Source organism: Lolium rigidum, chromosome 2, assembly GCF_022539505.1.
Source record: "Lolium rigidum isolate FL_2022 chromosome 2, APGP_CSIRO_Lrig_0.1, whole genome shotgun sequence".
NCBI classification, from domain to species: Eukaryota; Viridiplantae; Streptophyta; class Magnoliopsida; order Poales; family Poaceae; genus Lolium; species Lolium rigidum.
The window spans coordinates 239,397,242-239,417,762 of NC_061509.1; the positions used below are offsets into that span (position 1 = coordinate 239,397,242).

The 20,521-nt window shown below is 45.9% G+C and overlaps 1 protein-coding gene across 1 annotated transcript; it reads right to left on the reverse strand.

The window, feature by feature from the left end:
• Nucleotides 1–14,508: 14,508 nt before the first annotated feature.
• On the reverse strand, nt 14,509–16,413 carry LOC124693168 (pentatricopeptide repeat-containing protein At1g09900-like). Its single transcript, XM_047226634.1, has one exon. It carries the CDS (start codon nt 16,411–16,413, stop codon nt 14,737–14,739), a length of 1,677 nt encoding a protein of 558 aa, XP_047082590.1. The 3' UTR covers nt 14,509–14,736.
• Between the last annotated feature and the right edge of the window lie 4,108 nt (nt 16,414–20,521).

Sequence of the window (20,521 nt, forward strand, 5' to 3'; positions counted from 1 at the left end):
GGTTGAGAGTTCAGACATCTCTGCATGCATGTTCAGCTTCTCAAAAGATTTCTCGTGAAGCCCGTGTATTTCTCATCTGGTGGTTATCAGGACTGTGATCTCAACTCGGAAAGTTGTAATTAAACCTTGAGCTCAACTTTGAAGAAATGGAAAAGAAGATGGGAGTACCACGGCAGCATCTCATCTCATGGGGCGCCAATTGACAAGTTGATACCTTGTCAATTGGCGCCGTCTGTGGGAATTAGAGGCGTAAGGATCTGATCTCGATGTCACGTTCAAGATCTTCGACATCGTCAACCGGAAGCAACGCAATGGATCGAGGTAAACAGATCGCTGCTGGTCCTGTCGATTTTGTTCCTCACCCACCCTCCCGTTTGGATGCATATGCGTATCTGGCGGAGCCCATGGAGATGACGTTCGGAAGGTTTCACTTCCGCGTCGAGAAGGAAGGATCGTATCGTGTCGAAATTCCGATTTCGTCGGGATCGTCGGCGGTCGATTCTGATTTTTCAAGCTATACATCGTCAACCGAGTCAGGAGAAGAAGAAACTTCGGAAACACGCTACGTCAGCACCAGAGCAAGAGAGAAACTCGCCAAGATCTTCAGCGACATGTCGTTGGGGTCATCTGCGGACTCATATATAAGCGATGACTCAAGCGATGTCGACAGTTACGACTTCATCGACAAATCTCTCACAGTGGGCAAGGTCTTCATCAATCTCAACAATGATGTCACCAAACCCGACACAGATCTGAGTACAAAATATCATCAAGTTTTTGCCAAGAGGAAACATCAGAGGCTTTCGACGAATTGGGCAATCCCTATGTCGATCCCTCAGATCTAATGAGAGGTATGGGCACTAAATATGTCGGGCCCACACCACGCGTCAGAGTTCAACTTCCACAAACAGCCTGGGATAGAGCTGCAAAAGCTGTAGATGGTTCGGAGCCAATGACGACAACTGCTACAGTCCAAGAACTGCAAGCTTATCAATATAGACTCGCCAGAGCAGGAAGAGAATTGGAAAAACAGACAGAAGCTTTAAATAAAAGAAAGGAGGCAGCCTCCGCGTCAAGCAGACGAAGGGCAGATCTAAGTCGACAATCTAGAACCTCGGGAGATAGCCATAGAGAAGCTCGGAACAGGGCAAGGTCCAGACTGCAACACATACCTGAGGGAGAAAGAGAGTACTTGGTTCAAAACCTCGACATGTCTTTTATGTCGATAGACACAAGAGGGAATATTATCCCTAAGACACCAGAAGCTGGGTATATGGCGACACAAGCCTTTATCCTTGCATCCAGGCCACCTCCAGGAGATCCAAGGGAGGCTTTGTACAATATGGCGATAGCAGGACAAGAAGTCATGGGAACGGCGTTTGTATCAACACCGCAGAAGGAGCTGCAAGGCAAAATAGTCCACGACCTACGGCGGCAGCAGCAGCAAATGTTGAAGGAACAAGTGGAGCAAGAGATACGGCAGCACAAGCAAGGGTAGACAGAGCACGGCAAGGCAGAAGGGAACATCGGCATTCCCCAGAACTAAACGACGAGGATATGTGCGGTTTGCCGTGCTTCACAAGGAGAGTACGAAAAACTCGAGTCCCTTCGGGATTTAAGTTGCCTGATCATTTCAAAAAATTCGACGGCCTGCAAGATCCAGAGGATTGGCTAGTTGATTACCTCGAGACGGTGAAGTTAACTGGAGGGACTAGGGCAACAGCCATGCAAAGTATTCAGGTGCACTTAAGTGGAGCTGCACGATCTTGGATTAAGAAACTTCCACCAGGATCTATCGACAGCTGGGAGAGTTTCGAGGACGTATTCGTCAAGAACTTCAGATCCACGTGCAAAAAACCTGCGTCGTTAGAAGAGTTGAGAGCATGTCGACAAAAGCCAGATGAGTCAATGAGAAAGTACATCCAAAGGTGGAACATCATCAAAAACTCGGCAGAAAACATATCTGACGAGAGAGCAATAGATGCGTTTGTCGCAGGAATCAGGCGTGGAGATTTTGTCGAGGACTTGGGGAGGACCAATCCAAAGACAGTATCCGCGTTAATGGAGATAGCAAACAGATGGGCAGATGGAGAAGATGCTGTCCACAACAAACGGCACAGGTCGCCAGAGGAGGACCGTGGTCGAAATTACCAACCGAGGCGACGATTTCCTCGGCAGTACTCGAACTATGACGCCCCAGGGCAAATTTCGGCTGGTTTCCGAGCCAGTGCAGGAGGAAATAATCGAGATGATTACCAGAGAAGTAATAAGCAACGAAGTGACAACAGAGACGAATTTCGACAAAATAGGAAAAACAGCGGGCCAAGACCACAGAGGCCTTTCGTGTCTCCCGAAGAGATGATGAACGGGCCGTGTCAGATGCACTTTTTCCTCGACAGCAACGGAAAGAGACAGTCAGGACATCTGCAGAAGGATTGTCGAAATTTTCAGGCAATGCTGAGAGTTGCAGGGTATGCTAATGCTCAGGCAGCGCAAAGAAACCCTCGAGAACCCAGAAGTGAGGTCCACCTACCACCCCCTCCCGCGATAACAGATGACAATCGGCATCAGCTCAGGATAGCGGCAGCACCTCCACCACCACCCTACGTTGACCCCAATTCTAATGGAGCGGTCTCGATGATTCAGAAGGGAAGACCGTCCAATAGAACTCAAAAAGTAATCTCGCGACAGGTGTTCATGGCAGAGAAGATGCCTCCACCAACAGTTGAGTACCTCAATTGGTCGGGACAAGACATTGGCTTCACCATAGCAGATCATCCGCAGCAAGTTCCTCGACCAGGGCAGTCAGCACTTATTCTGCCAGCAGTTATTGCGGGATTTGATGTTTCTCGAGTGTTCATAGATGGTGGCAGCAGCTTAAACCTTATGTATGCGGATACATTGAGGAAGATGAACATATCCTTAGCAAACTTGAAGCCAACGGACACAAGGTTCCACGGCATCACACCGGAGAAACCAAGTTATCCATTGGGAAAGATAAATCTTGACGTTCAGTTTGGAACTCGAGAAAATTATAGAATCGAGAAGCTGGAATTTGAAGTCGTGGATTTTCCATCGCAATACCACGCTTTGTTGGGACGACCAGCATATGCTAGGTTTATGGCGGTACCACACTATACATACTTGTTGTGGAGATTGCCTGGACCAAAGGGACCAATCACAGTTAAAGGAAGCTTCGCCTTAGCCGACAAGTGCGACAAGGATTTTCATCGGTTATCAGAAACTTTCGGGATGCAAGCTGAGTATTTGGCGTCAAAAAGCATGACTGATTACGACGTACTGCCAGACGTTGGAAGGCCAAATAAAGAATCAACTTTCAATACCGAGAAAAACTCTAAGGAGGTGCAGATTCACCCGACAGACCCGAAAAAGACGACATCCATCGCAAACGACATGGATATCGCATAGGAAAGCGCGCTCGTCGAGTTCCTCCGTGAGAACTGGAAAATCTTCGCATGGTGTCCAGCTGACATGCCAGGAGTACCCGGGGAACTTGCCGAGCACCACCTAAACTTGGATCCATTAGCGAGACCAATCAAACAACCTTTGCGGCGTTTTTCGGAGCCAAACCGCAAAGCTATGCTCGTCGAAATCAATCGACTACAAGAAGCTGGTTTTATCAAAGAGATATTCACAGAAGCCACATGGGTAGCAAATCCTGTGTTGGTGCCAAAGAAAAACACTAAGGTCCTTCGCATGTGCGTCGACTTTACGTGTCTCAATAAACATTGTCCAAAGGATCACTTTCCCCTCCCGAGGATCGATCAAATTATCGACTCCACGGCTGGATGTGAACGTCTTTCCTTCCCGGACGCATATTCTGGTTATAACCAGATCAGATTGAAAGAAGAAGATGAAGTAAAGACCGCGTTTATTACACCTTACGGCGTGTTTTGCTACGGAACAATGCCCTTTGGCCTAAAAATGCGGGAGCAACATATCAGAGGATGATGCAGAAGTGTTTGGCGACACAGATTGGGAAAAACGTGCAAGTATATATCGACGATGTCGTCATAACGTCAAAAAAGGGGACAACATTGATCGAGGATCTCAAGGAAACTTTTGACAACCTCGACAAATTCTGCCTGAAGTTGAACCCGACGAAGTGTTCCTTTGGCGTCCCAGCAGGAGAACTTCTGGGGTTTCTAGTATCAAGCAAGAGGGATTGAAGCAAATCCCGATAAAATACAAGCTATCGTAACAATGAGAAAGCCAACAAAGTTGAAAGAAATACAACAGCTAACCGGGCGAGTCGCAGCTTTGAGCAGCATTCGTCGCCGAGCCGGGAGAAAAAGCATTAACATTCTACGCTCTGATAAAGCAAGGAGACAAATTCCAGTGGAACGAAGAGGCCGACAGAGCTTTCGAAGATTTGAAGCGCACAATCTCGACACCACCAATTTTGGTGGCGCCGAAGGAAAAGGAACCTCTCCTGCTATATATCGCAGCCACGCCCCAAGTGGTGAGTGCGGTGCTAGTTGTCGAAAGAGAAGAGGAAGGAAAACTCCATGGAGTACAGAGGCCAGTATACTTCGTCAGCGAAGTTTTATCGCCATCAAAACAAAGGTACCCTCAGTACCAAAAGCTAGCATACGGAGTGTTCACAACAAGCACGAAAATTGCGCCACTATTTTTCGGCACACCCGATCATAGTGGTCAATGAAGCTCCCTTGTCAAATATACTAAACAATCCGTAAGCTACGGGTCATGTCTCCCTTTGGGGAATAGAACTTTCCCCTCGGGACATCACGTACGAAAAAAGAAAAGCAATCAAGTCGCAAGTTCCGCCGTACTTCATCGCAGAGTGGATGGAGCTGCAAAACACAGGACCCCTGCACTTGTCGAGAACCCGGACCATGAATTTCGACGGGTCCAAGAGAGTAGAAGGAGCTGGCGCAGGAGTAGTACTTATATCACCTGAAGGCGACAAGTTGAAGTACATCCTTCGGATGACGTTCCCTAACGCATCTAACAATGAAGCAGAATATGAAGCCCTAATACACGGGATGAAGATGGCAAAAGCTTGCGGTGCAACTCGACTAAAAATCTTTGGCGACTCACAATTGGTGGCTCAGCAAGTTATGAACCAATGTGATGCAGTCAATGATAGCATGGTATCATACAAGGAGGTGTATAATGAACTCGAGAAGCTATTTGATGGATGCGAGGTAAATCACATCGAGAGATTGAGCAACGATGAAGCCGACGTCCTCGCAAACATCGGGTCGCAATGCCTCCCGGCTCCGCCAGGAGTATTTTGGGAAGAAATAGCGGAGAGATCTACAAAGCCAAAAAGGGTGCGAAAAAAGCAAAGGAAGAGAAAACTTCGACACCCCTCACGTAAACCACGGAGGATGAAGAGGAACAAGAGCTGGTGATGATGGTACAGGTTCCTTGGATGCAAGCATATATATCATACATCCTCGGGAAAGAAACACCCGATGATCCAGTTGAGGCAAGGCGAGTAATTCGACGCTCCAAAGCTTTCACGGTGATCAAAGGAGAATTGTACAAGCGGAGTATTTCAGGCGTCCTGCAAAGGTGTGTCACACCCGAAGAAGGGAGAATAATTCTGAAGGATGTACACGAAGGAATATGCGGCCACCACGCGAGTAGTCGAGCCATTGCAGCCAAGGTTTTTCGGGCAGGATTCTACTGGTTGACAGCAATCGAGGACGCCAAAGAAATAGTAAGGACTTGCGATGCGTGTCAAAGGTTTGCCGCAAAACCTCACTCTCCAGCAGCAAAACTAACACCAATACCATTGTCGTGGCCCTTTGCACAATGGGGACTCGATATGGTGGGCAAGTTACACAAATCGTGGCCAGGAGGAAAGGAATACATGCTAGTCGCTGTCGACAAATTTACAAAGTGGATAGAAGCGAAGCCGATAAATTCGCCAGACGGAGCATCCGCGAGAAAATTCATAAAAGGCCTCGTCTTCAGATTTGGAGTGCCCCACAAAGCATCGTCACGGACAATGGCAGTAACTTTACATCCCACGAATTCAAAGATTATTGCAAAGAAGTGGGTATCAAGTTGCACTTTGCGTCAGTTGCACATCCTCAAACCAATGGGCAAGTCGAGAAAGCCAATGGCATCATATGCAATGGCATCAAGAAACGCCTGTTGGGACCACTGGAAAAAGCTCGACATACCTGGCCAGAAGAACTACCAAGTGTGTTGTGGAGCATCCGAACAACACCAAATACAAACGACACAGAGACCCCGTTTTTTCCGGTCCATGGAGCAGAGGCAGTACTACCAATAGAAATAGAGCACGACTCCCCGCAGTCACGAGTATAATGAAGAAACTTCCAAGATAGCATTGGAAGACGACGTAGACGCACTCGACGAAGCTCGAGACGAAGTATTATCAAGAGTAACCAAATACCAACAGGACTTGAAGAATTACCACAGTCGACGTTTGCGGCCAAGATCCTTTCAGGTGGGAGACCTAGTTCTTCGGCTCACGCAAAAAAGTCATGAAAAACTCGAGTCACCATGGCTTGGCCCTTACATTGTCACGGAAGTAATCGGAGGAGGAGCATACATGATAAAGGACAAGAAGACAGGGGTAGAGGAGCAAAATCCCTGGAACGTGGCGCAACTCAGGCGGTTCTACGCCTAGAGCTAAAATATAGTCCTTGTAAAACTTCAATGTACTGAAACGCCCGCGAGTTTTCAGACGCACTCTTTTCCTTTTTCGGGGCACCGAGTGGGGCCGGGAAAGGTTTTTAATGAGGCGGGCTCGCGGTGCTGCAATATAATAAAGATAGTGTCAATATAGCTTTTCTCCATCGACATGCTCAAAATCCCCAACCCAACGAATTTCAATATAGTTCCTTCGAAAAAAGCAAAAGCCTTGCCTTGGTATTAAAACTACCTCGCAAGTCAATTAAAATGCAAAATAGTACTCAATGAAGAAGCTCGGGGGCTGATATTCGCCAACACTACATATTGAATAACTGCTTTGGTTCAAAACCTCGCATTATACAAATACAGTGAATAGTCACCGAAAACACTCGGGGGCTAGACAAATATAGAAACATGATGTTTGCTTCACAATATAATCACAATCATGATTTACAAGGAAGAATTATCTACCAAAGGAAAACAATTAGTCATGATTCAATATATCATCAAGGGTAATCCTGTTTTCTTCGAGAGCGGCGCCAAGAAAATCAGCATAATGACCATCTGCAAAAAAGTCGGCATCCATCCGAAGAAGGTCTTCGATCATTTCTTCAGCTATAGGCGAAACCTTCGTGTTTATACGATCGACACCAACTCTTCGGCGCCGTACCTTCGCGTGAACTTTCGCAACAACTTGGGTCAGGTCAAGCTTTGAGTGGCAAATCTGCAAGCATGATAAGGGCAAATCTGGCGCCAGCCACCAGTTGAGCTTTGACAAAGTCATGGATTCTATGAGCATCCTTAAATCTCTCCATTAACTCGGGAAGAGTTTTCGGTGGAACGTTCCGAGGAAACATGGAGTTATAAACCATAGACAGGGTCTTGGTACATAAGTCAAGGAAGTCGCGAGTTTGAGAGGCACAATCCTGAAATCTGACAATCTGGCGGGTCCTCTCTGGGGTAGCCCAAAATAGAGGACCATGATCAAGGGAAAGGTTAACAAGGAGGTTTGTCCCGGTATTTACCCTCTCCTCTTCGGCAACAAGCATCGAGAAAGGAGCCTATGAAAACAAAGAAACAGAGAAACTTCAAGAGACGCAAGATGAAGACGGAAGATATTGAGGATGAAACAAGCATACCCGACATATCCGCACCGGCTTCATTCATTAATTCGAGCATAAAATTCTCTCGAGCAGTCGCCTTTTTAGCCTCGGAAGCAGCAATTTCCTTAGCAGCCGTGGCCTCGTGAGCCTGCTGAAGTGCAATTTTTTCGGCTTCAGACGACTTACGAGATTTTTCCAACATCACAAGTGTCTGCTTCTTCGCATACTGAAGTTGCTGCCGAAGTTCATCCAATTCTTGCGGTAAGGAATCTTCGACAGGTGTAGTACCAGCAAAAGCTCTCTTTGAGTGAGAAGAAGAAGGCGAAATATTGGAAGGACCAGGAGCTGGCGTATAATTGTCAAAAATCAACTGGAAAAAAGAAATATTTCGACATCAATCACTGAGTAAAGATAGATTTCCATTCATTCCCATAATATATACATGTCTATTACAAAAGAAGGACCTTCTAGAGATCTACTGAAGTAGTTATCGCCAAGAACACTACGGCGATAATGCCAAAAGAAAGAGGTACGCTAAAAAGAAAAAGCAAAGAGGCATTCAACTAGACCTCCGGCCTTGATGAGCTAGGAGTTGAAGACGGCTTGATCCCGAGATAGGCCAGGATTTTCTTCGTGTTGGGCTTAGCTGCCTTGATCAGCGACTTCCACCTTGATTGTTCTATCTGGCTCGTTGTCGCCAACTTTCGCCCGACCGATAGTTTGTCAGGCTATCAGCAACCAAGGCAACGAGTGTTCTCAACGGCGACCTTCATATTCTCATGACGCACCTTCAGCCCAAGATCTTCTCGGTGGATTAAAGCACTTGGCCAGGTTAAGGAAAGTTGCGGGTTCCTCTTTCTTTGGGAAGAAATAGGGAAAGAGCCGCGACAGCCCCGCTTTAGCTTGATCAATGCCTTCGCGTGCCTCTGACCCATGAAACTCGAGGAATGAAAGGGCGTCAAGAAGAGCATCATTGTCGGGATCTTCAAGTTCAAACTCTTGAGCTGTTCTATCTGTCAAGGAAGAAACTTATTGAGCAACAAACGAATGCAGAGAAGAAAATACAAAGGATATGAAGTGGTTCAGATACTTACTGAGGAAGCGGCGACTTTGCGTCCTTATACGTTTAAGGATCGCTTCCTCGCGAGCAGATTGTGCAGCTATATGCTCGCTCAGCGAAGTCTCGGCAGTGTGAAGTCTCTTTCTAAGATCTTCGACACCAGCAGCTTCAGTCTTGGCCTTGTCAGCTTCTGCTCTAGCTTGAACAGCGTCTAATTCGGCCTTCTTACGAGCCTCTTCACTTTGCTCTAATTTTTGAGCAAGTGCATTGGCACGCTCGTTGATAGCCGTCAATTTTTCTGCCAGGAAAGATAAAATTTCGTTAAAATATCGACAACAACGGAGTAACAGAGTAATGGTACAAAAAGAAAGCAGCAAGGCATCACCTTCAGTTTTGTTGGCATATTCACGATACCCAATGAATTGAGCACCAATGCGAATAAGCTCTTTGATCATGGGCTGTTAAGAAAAGAAAGGGACAAAGCAAGAAAATTTCGGTATGAGCAAAATATAATGGCATTCAGAAGCAAACAGAGGAAATACAGGCAGTGACAAGAGTATTGAGAACTTACATCATCCAAGAGAGGGTTAGAAGAGCTACTCAATTGGAGACTCGGCTCCGGAATTGCTTCAGTCCTTGCCCTTTTTGGCGAAGGGACAAGGGGGCTCGAAGGAGGAGTAGACGCGCCGACGTTTTGTTGAGGAGGCGAGGATTCTTCTCCTTCAACTGGCGGCTCCGAAATAACTAGAGTATGTGACGTACTCGTTCGAGCAGCCACATCCAAAGTCGGTGTTTCTTCATCGTCATCACTGTGGAAAAAGGGTGGCAGCATAAAAAGCAAGGCAAATAAAATTCTTCGAATAGAAAAATAAAAAAAGACAAGGAACTTACGAACTGATGAGACTCTCGATATATGGATCATAAGCTGCCTTTCGCGGTGAAGGAGCAGTTTCTTCGGGTTTGGAGGTCCCGGAATCTTCGACATCACTCCTTTTCCTTTTGTTCTTTGGAGAAACAGCAGGAGGAGGAGATTGTGCTGATGTAGTACCTTCAGAGGCAGCATCCTTTTCAATAGATCCCGCAGATTTTCGGGAATCTGCGGGTTCATTCACAAAAGAGGGGGCTTCCTGGTTGTCATTGGCAACAACGGCCCTTTCATCGACATCTCCACCTTCAGGAAGAGGAGGAAGGGAAGCCATAGTAGGATGGTTCTACAGAAAAATAGCGACAAAAGAAAAATTAGAGAGATATCAATACAATGAGATGCAGGGAAAGTTCGGAACAAGATAGAAATTCGAGAAGACAAAATACCTTGGGGAGAGGATTGGCGGAGCTGTATGGTTCCACGCGGCAAGAGGAGGGAATAGGATCCCTCTTGCTCAGCGAGGAAATTCTTCGAATAAGCTTTTCCAAGTCCTTCACAGAAAGATCATTTGAGAGCCTGTTGGCGTCATTTTCACCAAAGATACGTCCAAAGGGGATTTTTGCGAGCCCGAAGAGGCTGCACTCTAATCCGAAGAAAATAGGCAAGTGATTTGAACACCGCACAGCTCTTTGCCTCGAGTATTTTGAAGCCGATGAATACGAGACATAAGCGCTTCGTCGCCTTTTTCTCTTCTTCGGAAGCTTCAAGCATCCCGAGAGCGGCGGCGTTGAATTTTGGCACTTCCGTCAAAAGGGACTATGTTGTGTTCCACAGAATTGGCACTTTCTTCGTGTATGTAGAGCCACCTTTTGCGCCATCCTTGGACAGTAATCAGGAAATTTGACGTCGAAGTAATCAACGTCGGCTCGGACACAGATAAGAACACCACCTATGTTATAGGTGGCGTTGTGAGCGCCATTGCGGCGAAGGCAGAAAATGCGTTTCCAAAGAACCCAATTAGGAGGGATTCCAAGGAAGCATTCGCACAGCGTGATAAAAATAGAAATGTGGAGGATGGAATTGGGAGTCAACCGGTGCAGCTTGAATCCCATAAACAAAAAGAAGGCCGCGGAGGAAATCGTGAATTGGGGCGGAAAGGCCGCGGATGAGGTGATCAACGAAACTAACCCGATACTCCATTGGAGGGTTTGGGTAGCTTTCTTCGCTGGGAAAGCGGATGGCGTCCTCTTTCTTCATCAGGCCAAGCCTCTTCAGCATGTTGACGTCTTGGTTGGAGATTTTAGATCTCTCCCACTCAAGATCCTCAGAGGCCATCTTGGATTCTCGGAGTGCCGTGGCGAGTGAGTCGCGTGCGCGGTGGCATCAACGGCACCGGAGAAGCAATGTCGTGCGTGCTGAAGATCAGAAAGAGTTGGACGCAGGGGAAGTCTTTGCAAAGAAGAACAGATGTGCGGCGCAAGCGAAGGAGTGAACCGAGGTTGAAGAAAGGTTTATATAGGAATCGGGCGAAGCAATGCACCGTTGGATGAAGAAATCGTGTGGTGAAAAAAGGATCGTGTAGATAAAAGGGTAAAAAGGTATTTTTACTGAGATGGAATGGAACAGGCGTTACCGTACGTGCGCCAGGAAAAGCGGAGGACGTGTGTCCCCCACTTGCACGACGTGTCAACGTGGTGGAAACAATGGACCCACAAGACAGAAAAATCTCGGCTATTAATAGAGATGAAGTGAATTTGACTAAGGGAGGCGTGCCGACAAGAAAAGTAAAAAAAGAAGATTGGCGACAGGAGAAGTTATTTGAATACTTCGGGAGCCTTTGGTCACATACAAGTTTTTGCCCAAATGCTCGGGGCTACTTCGATAAAAGTAAAATTTCGAGTATGGCAATATAGAAATTGTGGGAGCCTACAACCAAGCACAAGTTCTTGGCTGTAGCCTCGGGGGCTACTCCCATCGGGAGCGCTGTTCGCGCACCCGAGAGAGGAAAAGAAGATTATATCGGGAGATAATGACAATATAGCAACAAGGTGGACTAAAATGTTGAGCCTACAACCAAGCACAAGTTCTTGGCTGTAGCCTCGGGGGCTACTCCCATCGGGAACGCTGTTCGCGTGCCCGATGAAATTAAAAAAGAGAAAAGATAGAAAAGCAAGAGAGTATATTTCGAGTTATAATTAACTCTACATATACTCCCATCGGGAGAGTAATATAAGTCATATTTGACTCGATAAAATGTGCCATTCCAACAGCCGGAAAAGCACTCGACAATATATTCTCAGAACGCCAAAGTTGCGATCAATTTCTGAATGCCGCAAATTTGCGAAGATAAGACCCCAGATCCGTTCTGCTGGGCGTGGCATCGCCGAAGACTGCGCTCTGCTACTTTTATCCGTATCAACAGATACGAAGAAAAATCCTAACGGACGCGTTAGGTACTCGATAAATTTGACTGGGACTCGACAGAATGGTAAGACCTTAAGCGGCACCTATCGAAGTTTACACCAGTATCCCGAGATCATGTCCAGGGACGTGATTTTGAAGTAGGTTTTTGCGGATTGCCACTAGAGCAGTTAACTAGTACCTGATCCGTCAGATGAACTAGCCCCAACTACCATTATCCCTCTACAATATAGGAATTTATATGGAGAAATATAGAAAGGTCTAAGATGTCGAGTAAACATAAACAGTGGAGATTTTCCCTGACTCTACGATTCAAGCAAAATCTCGGGGGCTACTGACATAGGCATCCCAAATGGGCCTGCCGAAGATAGTACCCGGGGTTTACTGAAGGCCCACTACCCGAAGAATAAGAAGATTCGGGAGTCCAAGATATGTTAAGGAAAGTTAGAGTTGTAATAGGAAGTGCTATTTGTAATCTGGCGGGATGAGTTAGAAACCGTCCCGGACTCTGTAACTTGTACAAAACGAAACCCTCGGCTCCACCTCCTATATAAAGGGGGAGTCGAAGGACGAAGAGATCATCGAATCATTGTTCACAAACCCTAGTTTTCATAATCGTCGAGTACTTTTCGGCTGAAACCTACGAGATCTACTTGCCCTCTACTTCTAACTAAACCCTAGCCTACAATCCATAGGCATTGACAAGTTGATACCTTGTCAGTCCAGGCATCAAATATCCATTCGTACACCAAATTCAGTTTAGAACATATCAGTCAAATTCAGTTTAGAACATATCAGTCGCCTCCTGCATTTTTTTATTGGATCTATCATCATTATATATGCACTTTGGGAAAAGTCATGGTAAGATGAAATTCTGTCAGAAGCCTGAAATTTACAGTATTCAACTGAAGTATTCTGTACAAATGCAAAGTACACAAGTAATCGAAAACTTCCTTACAAATGTAAAGTCTAGAAATAACATCAAAACCTTTTAATCTTTTCAGAAATTTCGACCACCATACTTGTCACTCTGACCAATGGCTCGTACTTGGTTATCTACGCAATCACCTGTTTAATGATAATCGAGAAGGTGCAAACTCCATGTGAAGCCATATCACTAAATTGGCAGACAGTAAAATCGCACCCTCTGGCTACAAGCTGCACGTTCGGTTAATTTAGTTAATTCGGTTCGGTTTATACGGTTTGTTGGTAACTATGGTTTTAATACTTCGGTAAATACGGTTTTGTACGAAAATATAGTTCGGTTTCGGTAGTAACCATTCAACTTCGGTTAGGTTTCGGTAATAACCAAATTAACCAAAATTGACGCGAATTTTGTAAATTTTGTAGTAACACGTAATTTTTATGTTCAAATATTTTCAATTTTGCATATGGTATGACTGAATTAAATCTACTGCAACAAGACAAAAACAAAGAAGTGGTTCAGTTTTGGCAAAATAAAAAAATGCAGCAAAGCTAGTTTTGAACTTACAACCTGTACATTTTAATACTTAATATGCATGTTCGAACCAGTGTGATAGAACGATTTTCATTTAAGCATTGCACTTGGCGTCCTATATAATAGTTATATGCATAGTTTGTCTATGCGGGACATGCAATTCTGTGTATGGATGGCCAATGTTCGGTTTCATCCGGTTAACTGTTTAATTTCGGTTTTTAACTGAAATAACTGAAGTTCTAATGGTTAGCTCTTTTGCTAACTGTAACCTAACTGAAAACTGAAAAAACCACAATTTTGGTTACGGTTAGGTTTTTTTCGGTTCGGTTTTCGGTTTCAGTTCGGTTTTGCACAGCCGGCATCACAACTATGAACAAAAAAAGCAAATTGCTGTGTGTAATGTTTTGTCCTAGATCCCAGTAGCATATATATAACTGAACATCACACTTTCAACAAAGCAAATGCAGGTGTTGATTCATATATGATACAATGATGAAAATTGAGAAGCTGCAAACTCCATGTGAAGCCATATCACTAAATTGGCAGACCGTAAAACCACACCCTCTGGCTACATCACAACTATGAACAAAAAATGCAAATTGCTGTGTGTAATGTTTTGTCCTAGATCCCAGTAGCATATATATATAACTGAACATCACACTTTGAACAAAGCAAATGCAGGTGTTGATTCATATATGATACAATGATGAAAATGAATTTTGCATGAACAAAAAACTTGTTGGATACTTAAGGCAGAGTGGCATTTTAGATTACTGGGACAAACAGAGTAGCGATTGGATTTGTCTCAACTATTGCGGCAGACTACAGATGAGAAAGCAGCATACATATTTGAATAAGATTAGAGTGTCAATGCATTACTTTCTTTAGTTCGTGCAATGTAAGAAATATAACAATTTCCAACCAGACAGCTCTAAAAATAAGATACTCCAGCATAATAGTGTCAGGTATATTAAAGAAGAGAGAACCATGTACAAGTTTCTACCAAGTTGAAAACTGGAGAAGGCTGTGCGCTACAAATTAGAGAAACACACTCACATGTTTATAAGAACGCAGTTACGATTAAGATACCATTAAGTGTAATGAAGTATCCCTCCTACCGAAGATGCACAAAAATATTCCTGGATCAACATATTCCTACTGATAAGCCTCTTTAAGTATCTGTAGTTTCATCAAGTAACCTAATAGCTCCCTTATTTATCAAACTCTTGCTGACAACTCCTCTGGAGCACAACTGATCCAACAATTCCCGTGCCTCTTTGACCAAGCCTTCATAAGCCAAGCCTTCAATGAGTATAGTGTAAGTTGATTCATTTGGCATGCAGCCATTCGCTATCATATAAGCAAAGAGATCGATAGCATTGTGTGTTTCGCGCCTTTTGCAAAGCCCAAGAAGTATGGCATTGTACAGCACCGTGTTGGGCCTTATGCCCATATCTTGCACTTTACAAAATGCTCTAATTGCCTCATCAATTCTATCTTCTCGACAAAGACCAGAAGATATTGTGGAATAAGTGATTATATCCGGTTGGAGCCCATTGGTTACCATCTCATTCAGCAGCTGTAGAGCTTCCTCTGTCTTGCCAGCTTTAGTAAGGCCATCCATGACCGTATTGTAACTGATCAAGACAGGAGTGCACCCTTTTCCCTTGAGTTGATGAAGCAACTCAACAGCGGCATCAACCTCCCCACTGCGGCACAGCGCAGTAAGAAGCGTGTTGTATGATACGATGTCAGGGTAACAGCCCCTAGACACCATTAGTTCCACAAAACCCATGGCTCTATCCATCTTCTTCTGCTTGCAGAACGCATGAAGTATCGGGTTGTAACTTAACGAATTAGGTGTGCACCCATACTTTGGAATTTGATCAAGAACTTCCATTGCAGGCTCAACCAATCCTCTGCGGCACAAGAAACTGATGAGCATATTGAATGTTACCACATTTGGAGGGCAACCCTTGTGGGTCATTTCAGCCATGAGCTTCTCGGCATCCTCCCACCGCTCTGCAGTACACAAGCCCTTCAACACAATGTTGTAGCTCACTGTGTTTGGCTCGCATCCATAGGACGGCAGGCTCTTCAAGAACTCGATGGCATCGTCAACTCGCCCTTCCTGGCAAATGCCGTTGACGACGACGTTATAGGTGACGATGTCTGGGGCGCAGCCCTTGTCGCGCATCTCGTCGAGAAGCTTCATGGCCTGCTTGTACCCGCTCCTCTTGCAAGTGGCCTCGAGCAGGATGGTGTAGGTGACCACGTCGGGCACACACCCTCGGCGGAGCATATCGTCGAGCACCGCAAGGGCGTTCTCTGTCCTGCCGCGGCCGCACAGGCCGCGGATAAGGGTGTTGTAGGTGTAGGCGTCGGGTTCCATGGGCATGTCAGCGACGAGCCGGCGAGCGGCCTCGAGCTGCCCCATGACGCAGTACCCGGCGAGCATGGCGTTGTAGGTCATGACGTCGGGCTCGCAGGCGGCCAGCACGCGCCGGGCCTCCGCGGTGCGGCCGGACGCGCAGAGCTTCTTGATGAGCGCGGCGCAGGGGCCCGCGGCGGCGGAGGGTTTGAGGCCGGACATGGACTCCACTAACAGGAGGGCTTCTTCCAGATCCCCGCGGCGGACGAGGCCTCGCAGGCGGTCGTTGGAGGCGGCGGGGTGCGGAACGGCGTTGGGAGCTGCTGCGACGCCGGCGTGGGCGAAATTGAGGCGCGGCTTGGAGTTGAGGGTTTTGGGGGTGGGGAGGGAAGGGTAGGGGTAGGGGTGGGAGGAGGCGAAGGTGGGGAGGGCGGACATGGCGGGAGGCGGCGCTGCGGCAGGCGGGGACGCGGCCATCGCCGTTGTTGCAGCGGCGACGATAAGGTGACTGTGAGTGGGACGGTGGAGGCGTGGAGAGCTCGGAGCCTCGGCCCTCGGGGTCCAAGACTACTTGCTCTGTGGGCTTTCATATTATTAAGGTAACTGGGCTTCCAAGGTCCTCCAACTTTTGTGGGCCTTCACAGAGCAATCGAAGATTAGGAAAATGCTGATGTGACACTTGGGCACTTTCAAAAATCGGGATTGTTGTGTCCGATCAGCATACATGGACCATGGTGCTCTTATCGAGGTGCGGCAAATAATGCCCGTTGCATTGGTTAGCCAGGCCATGCGTAAGAGCAAGTACAATAAGTACTAATCAACTGACTATAAAGATTAAAATAGTATATTATTACTTAGTTAGAGGAGAGAGATGGAGAGTGGGCTTTTATGCAAAAAGCCAGTTCTAGCATGTGCTCCTAGACACTTTGTGAGAGTGATAGGTGGGCATACATTGATAAAGTGCTACATTTTTATAGCTCACTATTGTATATATCACTGTTCAAAAAATCGTCCGATTCAATGATTAATCGCCCGATTAATCCCTATTCAGTGGTCACCGATTAGCCGATAAACTCATTTATCGCCCGATTAACTCATTTATCGCCCGATTAATCGGCCGATTTGCCTATTAATCGCTATTCGTCGGCCGACCGAGTTAACCCCGATAAGCGATTTCCTCAACATTGGTATATATTGACTCTAAATTGGCTATAGATGACATGGCACTTGGTTTATAGCCAGCAGCTGGCTACACTATTGGAATTGATCTAACCCTCCGACGCAACGGGCTGCCGCAACAAGCTCGTGAGGGCAGCGACAAAAGACGCCAGACGGCTGAAGACGTTGAAGATGACACATCGACAACCGCGAGGACCTCGCCACTGATGGGGACGACGCGGCTAGCCGCAGCGTCGCCGCCTAGGCGAGGAATGGCCCTCACCGGAGACGGGGAAGAGGCGGTTTGCCGCGGCATCGCCGGCGGAGGTGAGGAACAAAACTTAGGGATTTGGGTGGAGTGGGGTGCAGGTGCAGCGAGCTCTCTTGCGGTAGGATCTTAGGGTTTGGGTGCGCGGTACGGGGAGCCGGCTGGAGATGGGGGTAGAGGGAGACTTGAGCGATGGTGGCCGGCGGTGGGCTGGGGTGAAGGAGGGCGGGGTGGTGTCAACACCCGGATTATTAAGTCCAGATGCCTATTATGCCATAAATCGCAATCCCAGGAAGATTGTTGTTGCGAGACATAACAGTTGATATCATAAGTCATCATTCATTACAAACCATAGTCGTCTTACAAATATAGATCACATGATCCAATATTACACAAATAGTTGATCTAATGATCAACGAACACATTACATAGCGGAAGCGTAGAAGTAGTGGACTGTCTAATCCACAGGCCAACGCTTGACGTCAGAAGATACTCCTAGTTGTCGTAGACGTCCTGCTGGCCGTCATCTTGGTACTGCTGCTCTTCTTCATAGTCTGGCCATTTGAATAGCCAGGGACACAACCATGAGTACTTTTAAGTACTCGCAAACTAATACTAGTGTAAGTACTTAACCAATTTATTAAGTGGGTACAAAGCTCTAGGTTTATTTGCATAAAGCCAATTTTAGTTCATAAGCATTTAGTAAAAGACTCTTCAATTGCTAACTAACTCAAGTGGGAACATTAGTGTCATTCCCACAACTCAGTTGTGATTCAAGTCAAGTTCACCATTCAAATCATCAATCCTTTTCAAGAAAACATCTCACAATGGAACAGTATGGCATTTCCAATCGTCCGTAACCGTGGACACGACTATTCGAATAGGTTTACACTCTGCAGAGGTTGCACACTTGTGCCACAACATTTGATTACATCCGTCAGGGATAGCCCTGAATAGTCGTAACTCAGTACGCGGATCATCAACCATAACCTTTCACTTACATACCCTAGTATAGGTACCTCTCCCCATGAGCTTGGCCTCCCAGTGAAGACAAACCGTCAGCCTGGGAACTGCACAGGGTTAGGCCGTACATTCACCTCATTTCACATCATTTCACTATCAACGGAGGCAGCCTCGGCATAACCCCTATGATGCTTGTTTAGAGGGAACCCATGCTAAGATGCATAAACTTCCAGTTAAGCTCTACCCATAGTCAGGTATTGTGGGGGTACTCAAAAATTGGAAAGGTATCGCATCCAAACCAACCATCAGTTTTTATCAAATTCACCAAGTCATTCAAGTCATATTCACCTTCAAAATCTTTCAAAGTCATTTATTTCACTTCACAAGTTCCCATCTAGAGTAGTAAATTTTAGTTGTTAGCACTAGCAACTAGTCATGAGGGTGCTAACTATCTTGCAGCTCTTTAGGCTAAACTTGATACTCTGGCTCTACTCTATACTTAGACCAAAGTTAACTATAAAAGGAAGCTTTGATACAACAAAGTAAAAGCTTGCAAGGTAAAAACTTGGGATTGGATCATTGAACATAAAGTAACAATGTAATAGTGCCTTGCTCTAGTAAAGCTTTGCACTTGCAAGAATATTAGCTTGCCTTGGTTGGTGTACTGATCAAAGTAGTTTTCTTCTTCCTGGAAGTAGACCTCCTCCTCCTGGTACTCGTCTGTACTAGCGTCTAAAACGGATACGAGGTAACAATCACACATCAAAGCTTAAGAGCTAGATTAAGCACACACAAGTTTCACACAAGCTAATCTATCATCACCACATTGCTATCATGTTGGTTGACTTTGTTTTCCTCTTAAGAAAAATAATTTCCTCTCATTACAAATATTGATTAGGGCTTCTCTTTAGTTCTTGGAGGAATAATTTCCTCTCATTGAATCTTGTTAAGATTTAATCTCCTCAAATCAATAATGTATGAACCCATGTTGACCAAGGTCAACCATTCATAATCATCATTTGGGAAAATGATTTAAATGAGGTAAAGTACCCCATGCAATTTAACACTACCATAAACACAATTTAGTATCACCAAATAAGTCAATATGAGATTATGTAGACTATAGTTACTACCTCATATTGAGTTACTTGAGACAAGATTTAAATGAGAGAAAACCTCTCATATTATTTAACAAATAATTTTGGAAACTTTAAATGGACTAGAAATAGCCATAGAGCCATTACTTATGCTAGCCCATGATCATACAAAGTAACCATGTGATATTTTTACATAAACATGTATAGTATGTGAAATATGATTTATGAGAGTTGGAATCAACTCAAAAGCATTTTTTGGTTGATTTTTAATTAAATTTTGAAGTTTGAAAAGGCCATGCCTTGTTATTTTTGTCACATTAATTCTACAAAATATCAAAGGTTGAGACCAGTGGGGTTGGGTAGATATTTTCACAGGCTTTCTAACCATATAAAATTCATCAAATTTGGTTTAGTGGATTTCAAGTTATTTAGTTTTGAAAAAGTATCTGCAAGCAATTTGATTTAAATCGAAATTTCGAATTCAAACTTCTGGGCCAGCGGGGGAAAAGAAATTGGGCCACAGAGAGAAAATGGACTGGGCCGGCCCAGGTATGCGCACGTTGCACACGGGCTGCCTGACATGGTGGGGCCTACTCGTCAGTCCCTCTTAAAACCCGAATCGGTATCTCTCAACGTGGCACGCACGATTATAGGTGGATCGGACGGCTGCGGTTCGTCCTCGTCGGCGACGAGCTCCGGCGAGGTCCAAACCCTACCGGCGGCCAGGGGGTCCAGGGGAGGTCCTTACCGGTGTCCAGCGAGGTCAGCGAGGCGGGCAAACGTCGTTGTCGACGACGGCGAGTCGAAAGAGGGTCGCGGCGGCTCCAGGGGTGCTCGGGATCGTTGGCGTCTTCGAGCTACTGTCGCGGCGGACTCCGGCGAAATTGGGGCTAGCTAGGGTGCAATGTGAATGAGGAAGGGGTCGAGGAGGCTCAGAGGAGAGAGGTGAGTGAGATGGTGTGCTCAGAGAGTGAAGGGGAGGCTCTATTTATAGATGGCGAGCGAGTCTGAGGCGCACGGCGAGGTCGAGCATGGCGGCGACATTTGGGACAGCGAAGGGGCAAGGTGAGGTGGGCGTGCGCTTCCTGTCATCATGGCG

Bases quoted from the DNA above. Each gene is read 5' to 3' on its own strand.
- LOC124693168 (XM_047226634.1), bottom strand. From the start codon at position 16,413: ATGGCCGCGTCCCCGCCTGCCGCAGCGCCGCCTCCCGCCATGTCCGCC.